This window comes from Hyla sarda, chromosome 8, assembly GCF_029499605.1.
Source record: "Hyla sarda isolate aHylSar1 chromosome 8, aHylSar1.hap1, whole genome shotgun sequence".
Taxonomy (NCBI): Eukaryota; Metazoa; Chordata; class Amphibia; order Anura; family Hylidae; genus Hyla; species Hyla sarda.
The window spans coordinates 121061795-121070317 of NC_079196.1; the positions used below are offsets into that span (position 1 = coordinate 121061795).

At 37.9% G+C, this 8523-nt stretch overlaps 1 protein-coding gene across 8 annotated transcripts in view; it reads left to right on the forward strand.

The window, feature by feature from the left end:
- Positions 1–5889, forward strand: part of PIKFYVE (phosphoinositide kinase, FYVE-type zinc finger containing) — a 301144-nt gene extending 295255 nt beyond the window's left edge. For 6 of the 8 annotated variants that reach the window (XM_056536878.1, XM_056536876.1, XM_056536874.1 and 3 more), the window contains one exon: positions 326–5889. In XM_056536878.1, the coding sequence (XP_056392853.1) occupies positions 326–441 (116 nt within the window). In that variant the 3' untranslated portion in view covers positions 442–5889. The remainder of the gene's footprint in view (positions 1–325) is intronic. The other 2 variants (XR_008847336.1, XM_056536875.1) reach the window with 2 other exon arrangements.
- Positions 5890–8523: the final 2634 nt, after the last annotated feature.

Below are 8523 nucleotides of genomic sequence, written 5' to 3' on the forward strand. Positions count from 1 at the left end.
TATGTATTAAGTTGCCACACTAGATCCCCAGATGTCAACATAAAGAAAGACATTTCCTGAGCTAATGGCACCAATACATTACTATTTAATCTTTGTGGCTGAAGAATGAACATATTTTAGCATTTTTAGAATGCGTGACACATGCACAATTTACGCTAATATAGTAATATATTCACATGTGGCAGCATAGATGTAGATTCTCTTGTCCTTTTTGGGTTATTCTCAGTTGTGAACAATTAGTTTTGATTTTTGAATAGAAGTGAATAATGTTCTGTTTCAAACACATTAATCAAGTACATTATGTTTCTTTCCTCTTCATACCTAGGTAAGATGCCAACTGTAGTATCTCCAGAACTATATCGAACTCGATTCTGTGAAGCAATGGATAAATACTTCCTTATGGTGCCTGACCACTGGACGGGTCTTGGTGGCAATTGCTGACATGACCAACACAGCCCTGTCTGTCCTTCCAGCACAAATTATTTGACTGATAACACAATCTTTTGGTCTTGAGACTGTTTTGGAATATCCACAAGGAGTGAAGACCACGTGTTACCTTGGCTTCCATTATATCTGTTTTTGGAGACAGATAATTTGGGAGAACAAATACATAGTATGATGACTGCTGTGCAGCCAGTATTGTCAGGTTTCTTTGTACAGTTCAAAACTGATCTCTCCCTGAGTCCTACTTTGAGTCATCTTTGTTAAACGTTCTCATGACATGATTTCAGCTGCCTTCTTGACTTTCCGTTATTCTTTTGGAAGTTAAAGCTTTTAAACTCAACAACTAGAAAAATAAGATGTTGTTTGATGTGATTTTGTTAAAAGCAGATACTATTCTTGTGTGTGCCTTGTGTTATACACTGCTCAAGGGCCCTATAAAAGATGATTTTTATTACTTGTACATTGCAGACACAACTCACTATACCACTATAATGCTCACTAGGCTTATTGTTGTGAAGGTATTTCTCAATGATCATTGTTAAAATAGCCCATGTAAAAGAACTATAAAGGTCTTTTTACACAATCCAATAATCAGACTAATTAACATTTCTACAAATGTTTGTTCCTGATCATTGGCTGGTGTAAACATCCCAGTGAGCAGCAGAGAAATAATCCAGGTCTATATGTTAATACTGAGAAAACGCTACCCTCTAAGTATATCCCAGTTCACTTTAGGGTCCAAATATCTTACTGCTTGCTTCTCAGATTTCTTTATTTAATATTTTGAGGGCTTTGTCCAAAAAAAATTAAAAAAGATGGCTTCCCAGCCATCTGAAGCCTGTTTGTGGCCATCAGAGATGGTCAAATGCTGAAAACCAAGTTAGTGGTGTTACACAATTGGCATAACTCCCATAGACATTATTTGGACATGTGTAGATGGTGTAGCCCTGGGTGCTATGCTGTTAATGCAAGTCTGGAAGTTATGTAAACATGCTGGACTACACTATTTGTGCAAGTACAATTAATGTCAAAGGGAGTTATGCAACACAGCCAACTCTTCCTGTTTTCTGTTCCCAACCATCTCTGACAGCTGCAAACAGGCTGGAGATGGCCAGGAAGCCATCTTTGTGTATTCTTGGGTAAAAACTCCTTAAGGTTTATAGAGACTAGTGGTGGCTTTTGTCGCAGTTGATGTAGATTATAACTTATGGCACTTACCTATATTAAAGGGAAACTGACAGGAGGGTCACTCCCAGTAACCTGAATGTTACTAACCTGATGTATAGTGTGGGTGACTTTGTTTGTGTCACTTCTTACTGGGTTAAAATCAGTGCAGCCGTTGAGGAGATATTCATCTTGTTGCTAACATGGTATATTCTACGTAACTTCACTGGAGACTGGCCCCTGCCAGATGTGCAATGCTTTCTCCTGCCCACTCCGGCAATAACTTTTCTACAGATCACTCCACCCCCTTCATAAATATTCATCCCTCTTCTACAGCAGGTCTGTGAAGAGGGTGGAGTTTTCCAAAAGGGACATGGTTATAAGCAGGAGCAGTAGATAGCATTGCACATACAACAGTAGCTACTGAAGTTAAAAAAGAAAATACCACATTAGCAACAAGATGAATGCTTCTGGAATAGCTGCACTCACTTTCACCTGGTAAGAAGCATTAGAAACAGTCACCCTTGCTATCTACAAGTATATTCATGTTAGTGTTAGGTTTCTCTGCTGTTTGTTTCCATTTTTAAAGGGTAATCTAAAGAAATATTTGTACTTTTAAAACTCAAGGGGGAAGATTTATCAAAACCTGTCCATAGGAAAAGTTGCTGAGTTGCCCATAGCAACCAATCAGATCGCTTCTTTCATTTTTGAAAAGGCCTGTGAGAAATAAAAGAAGCTGATTGGTTGCTATGGGCAATGCAGCAACGTTTCCTCTGGACAGGTTTTGATAAATCCTCCCCCTTGGTGTCTAGGAGAAAAACAAAAACATGTCCAGAATACATACACCTGCCGTCAATCCTTTGATGTTGCGCTACCAGTAACCGGCAACAGCAGTTACCTTCCTGTGATTAGCGGGCACTTCCTAGATGTCGATACAGGAAATAGGAAGCACTGACAGCAGGAAATGGCAGCAGCAGGTGGATACAAGTTTTTCTATTTTTTTTCCTGACACCTGAACTATTGAACTATTTTAAAAGTATTTTTTTTTCTTAAGAATACCCATATAACATATGTTGTAATTACCATGAATAATAGAACAGCTTTCAGAGTACAATACTTTATTTTAAAATAATGTGCAACCTTTAAGAAAAATGATCTATATCAGGCTATTAGTCTTTATGGAGCTTCTTAATGGAAATCTTCAGTAGTAGAATTTCTCATAAGCAGTGGCGCTGTTCGGCCTTTTTGTATTTTTTTTTTTATGTAGAAAATGTTTTTATTTTTGACAGAAAATTATTTATTTTGAAGAGCTCAAGAACAAAACCCAGTGAGTGGTATTTGCATATAAACAATGTATAGAAATAAATGACTGACCTTTTTACATGCTGAGAATGCATGTCCATTTATTAAAATGTAAAGGATTTGATGCACGTTTGCTGCATAACCTTGTGTTTTTCTGTTGTTAAAATGTAGGTTTCCTGAATCTAGAAGTTTTAACCAAAGATATGTTGCAAAACCAGTCAGTGTGATTTTACCAAACCAACACATAAAGTGCAATGATCTATATGGAAAGGAGATGACTGTCTGGAAGACTTTTATATGAAATATCCTCAGAGCACCAGATCAGTAGAAAATGATATGTTTGAGGTAAAGCCACACTAGAAGGAGCATCTTCTAGCCTCTGCACTCATCAATACAGAATAAAAGGAAAAAGAATGAAAATAGGAATGGATGGTTGAGGAAGGGGTAGTGTACACTTGTGCATCACATGTGTGGTGATCCCTCAACTTACAATGGCCTCAGCATACAATATTTTGGACATACAATGGTCTTTTCTGGACCATTGTAACTTGAAACCAGACTCAACATACAAAGCTACGGACAGTCCAGATCTGTGAAACATGTCAATGGCTGGAAGATCTGATCAGTCAGAATGGACATTTCATTGGTAAAACTCCTGTATTATTACTAAAGTACATGCACTGACTGGGTGCCTGGTAGCGCCTTCCTACAGTACAGGGAGGTACTACATGTTATGTTCTAATGTTTACCTGTGCCAAGGTCAGCTACTCCTTAGCACACCAGATGAGGGTGGCTCTGTTTAACTTTTTTGGAAGAGATTTATGAAAACCTGTTCAGAGTAAAAGTTGACCAGTTGCCCATATCAACCAATCAGATTGCTTCTCTCATTTTTTAAAGGCCCTCTGAAATATAAAAGAAGCAATCTGTTTGGTTGATATGGGCAACTGGTCAAATTTTCTTTCCACACATTTTGATAAATCTCCCCCACTGTATGCACTGTACAGAGCCCTTAATAAGCTCCTTTCCTCTACATAGACAGTGATTTACAGCTTCCAGCTACTCTTTCTTACTTTTTTTTAACGTAAGGACTTGTTTTTTCTGTATCTTTCATTGTTTGATGACATTTTGGTGGTTTCAGAATTAAAGGGGTACTCCGGTGCTTAGACATCTTATCCCCTATACAAAGGATAGGAGATAAGATGCCTGATCGCGAGAGTTCCGCCGCTGGGGACCCCCGTGATCTTGCACGCGGCACTAGGTTTCCATAGAGTTATGGCACCAACATACAATGATTTCAACATAAAAGTCATCCTAGAACCAATTAATATTGTAACTTAAGGGGCCACTGTATACACATGAATGGTGATGGCTAAAGGGTATCTCTCAATATTTATGCTTTCTGCATATAGTGTTGTGGACATATGCTGCTTTTAGTATAGGTTATGTGTGACTATGGTATGGTATTCTTGAAATTTACAGTTAATTATTTGCAGCAAATGCTATGAAGTGTGCTGTGAAGAGTCTGTATTCATGAGTTGGGGTGTACCTCCACCTACCTGCGTCTGACTGCTTTCTCTCTATTCAGGTATGTTCAGACATAATCAAGCGGATTGTGCTGATAGATATTGACTTCAGTGGGTCTGCAGAAAATCTGCTTGCAGAAATTGTGTAGAATTCCAAAATGTTCAATCCCTAAGCAGAATTTGGGCTGTGGAAAACCCGCTGCAGAATATGTATGTGTAAAGATACCCTCAGTGTGGCTAGGGGAAAAGCAGTCATTCAGTCAGCAGCAGTAGTCAGCTTATAAATATGCTGTGCTCACATTATGCTACAACTAATGAACTGTTTTTCAGAAAAAACTATACCATAGACAAACAAAACTAAAACACTGCTGAAACCTGAGACACAATTACATGGAACCAGTCCAACCCTCCAACTACACTGTTCTATCAGGAAGCAGGGGTGACAGTATGCCTGATAGGGTTGTCTGTTCTAGATGGACTGACGACTGAACTGTGTGTGTTTACAACCATACTGCAGGCATGAGTGAGCTCTGACAATCCTATTGAGAGGCTATGGCATTAAACTAAGGTATTAACCATTCTATGTTGTCCTTGGAAGCTGGTAAAGATGTGTAAATGATCTCATTTAATAGAATGCTGTATTTTAGCTCCATTACTCACACTGCTAAAGCTGATGCAGTAATAGTTTATCACATACATTAAAGGGATTCTCCAGAGAGTAAAAAAAATGTAATAGAGCGAAGTAAAAACATTGATGGTATGTACTGCATATTCATGCTCTGCCTAAGCATTTTGAATGTATCAGTAATATTTGCACTAAAGGGGGGATTTAATGGATAGACCTCTTTCAACAAGTTTTATTTCCTAGACACTGGATATACTTATCCTTGTGTATATTGCTCTGGAGCATCACAAAACTAGAACGTTCATAGGTCTCTTCTGAAAACTCTGTGTTAAGGTGTCCATTTAGAGCCTCCATTGCAGGTTTTGTCATTTTAAGGGGGAAACAGTACTACAGCACTTTATTTCCTGTCAAGATGGAAAATAACACCTTGCTAGATCCTAACATATTCCATTATAAGTTAATGGGGTCCATCAGGCACCGGTGTCTGTTGTGCTATGGGTCAGCAGAGCTATGTGGCTGCCTTCATAAATGTAAGCCACAATGCAAATGTGAACAAAGCCTTAGCAATGCATAAAAAGTTGTGCGTGTAGTCACTGAAGGTGCTGTGACAAAATCTTGGTTTACCCCATTCTCCTATATTATCCAAAAATATTGATGGATGGAGAAATGCTTATATATATGTATACCTGCATATGTGATCAGCATGCCTGCAGCATGTCAACATTCCATACTTTTAAAGTTTTTCTAATAGAATATAATTTTTTTTAGGTATCCACTAGAGATGAGCAAACTTACAGTAAATCCGATTCGTCACGAACTTCTCGGCTCGGCAGTTGATGACTTATCCTGCATAAATTAGTTCAGCTTTCAGGTGCTCCCGTGGGCTGGAAAAGGTGGATACAGTCCTAGGAGACTCTTTCCTATGAATGTATCCACCTTTTCCAGCCCATCGGAGCACCTGAAAGCTGAACTAATTTATGCAGGATAAGTCATCAACTGCCGAGCCGAGAAGTTTGTGACGAATCAAATTTACTGTAAGTTCGCTCATCTCTAGTGTCCACTAAAGGCCAAGCAGATAACCTCATAGGATTTATGAATATAATTCTTTACATTTATTGCACCAATATATGTAATACACTCTGGTTTTGAGGGTTTCTTTCTATGATGTGTATTGAATTTGGATTCGGCACAATTCATATAGTATGTTCACTGTATTCATAGTCTCACTTGGTTTATTAGGGTGGTGTCATGCATTGTATGGTTTTCTTATATTTTCTTCTTTAAATAGAACCCGATTAGTTGGTATAAGTACATATATTTTTGTATCCTTACATTATTCTTAATACAGTGGACCATGTGTGTTTGACACAACACATCACACAGTAATAGCTTTGCTCAAGGTATTAGTTTAGTAGTTACGATCTACACATTTTGTCATTTCTGTTCGCACTGTACATTTAGGAGGATGTGTATTTTGTGGAATTTCTGTAAGGATTTCCAATCTCATACAAATAGCGGTGCATTCATGCTTGAATAAGTATGAGCTAAAGTATTTCCCGAGGGATTTATCTCGACTCACTGTCGTAGGGCTCAATTCCTGTCTGGAGATTATTTTGTCTTCCAACTATGAGGCATTATGTAGGCTGTTAAGTGATCACATGTATGCAAATGTATCTGCTTATCTTAGGAAATCATTTCCCTTAGTCTTCTCCATCTGATAAATTCCCTCAGAAAACATATCGCAGCACGCTGAAACTTACGCCACAAGTATACATTTCTTTCTGTCTATGGACATTTTGTTCATATGTCCTCGGCTTTTAACAATCAAGTAAAACCAGGCTGTTTTCTCCTGGTTATCCTGTACATTGTTCTGTGTAAAGACCTGAGTTAGTTTTATTATGTATGATTCCTTATTCTTATCTGTCAAAAGTAGATTTGCTTCCTAGAGGTTTGCACTGCCAAGCAGATTACACTGCTTGCAAGGTCATTATCTGTAATATATGCAGTTTTACGTAGAATAACTTTTGGGGATTTTTGTGTTTTATTTCTAGCCCAGCCTTTTCTTTTTAACTTTGTGTGTGTTAAACAGGTAAATTTCTCATTTGTACAGTTTATTAATGTATATATATATTTGGTTCAAAGCTGTTCTAATTGTTTTATATTACATGCTTAATAATTCAGCAGGATTGTACTGTTTATATTAGGAGTATTAATAAACTAGTGAATGAACTGTATGTTGTGGTAATCTTCATTCATTGCATATTCTTTTATTGACATGGTCAGGTGGTGTATGTTGTTATCAATCTGCTTTAGTTTTCTTTTAAAAAGAAAGAAAACAGGGAATGCTTCCAGTGATCAGTTTGCCACTGGACCCTTTCACATGTAAAGAGGTTGTCCAGCCAGACGACCCCTTTAACCACTAGATGCACCATGATATCAGTGTACATCATGATACAGTTTACCAAACATAGACCATACAACAAACAACCCCAATAACACAAAGAAACACTCAATACTGTCCTGGGTCTGGTTGTCAGGCAGCTGTAGGAGCTGCAGCAGGAGCCTCCACCCTCTTCTCAGAATGAAATAGAACTCAAACATAGAGATGCTCAGCAACTCCTTACAACTCCTGACCAAGGTTGCCAGACATCTGTACATTTATAGACACACACAGGTAGATTAATAAATGCTGTACGATCAGTGTCAGATATGAAGGTCTCTTGGTTGCTCAGAAATTAACACTTTTTTTTTTCATCAATATGCTCCAACAAATGCTCTTTACTTTTAACTGTATCTTAGGATTTAAGCAAGATTTATGAAATGTGACTTGTTTTTTTAAATTGTGCAAATTATTGCACAAGTTGACTCCAGACATAAGCATCTGTAAATTCAATCCAAAGTGTTTTTTTTCTTTCGGACATCCGTACTGTCTGGCAGAAAATAAGCTCTGTTTCACTTATATTTTGTTTTTTAGGGTACATTTACACAGCCAAATCTTATGTGCATTTTCTGCTGAAGTCACTGTAATCTGTTGTGGATTTTCCCCCATAGAAAACCCGCAGCAGGAATCTCACAGAAGGTCTGGTCGTATAAACATACCCTTAGCAGTTGAGTCATGCAGTATTTGTGTCTGGAACTGGCCACCTGGAAAGAAGCACTGTCATCCAGTCACTGAGAAGAAGCATGGACAGGCCAATGAGGGGCAGCAGAGAAGGCATATCTATATGTTCATATCTACTGCTTTGTGAATGCATGTATACCTGCACACTATATTATTGCAATAGACAACAAAAATGAGCCATGCAACATACAGTGTGGCAAAAAAAAGTATTTAGTCAGCCACCAATTGTGCAGGTTCTCCCACTTAAAAAGATGAGGCCTGTAATTGTCATCATAGGGTATACCTTAACTATGAGAGACATAATGAGAAAAAAATCCATACAATCACATTATCTGATTTTTAAA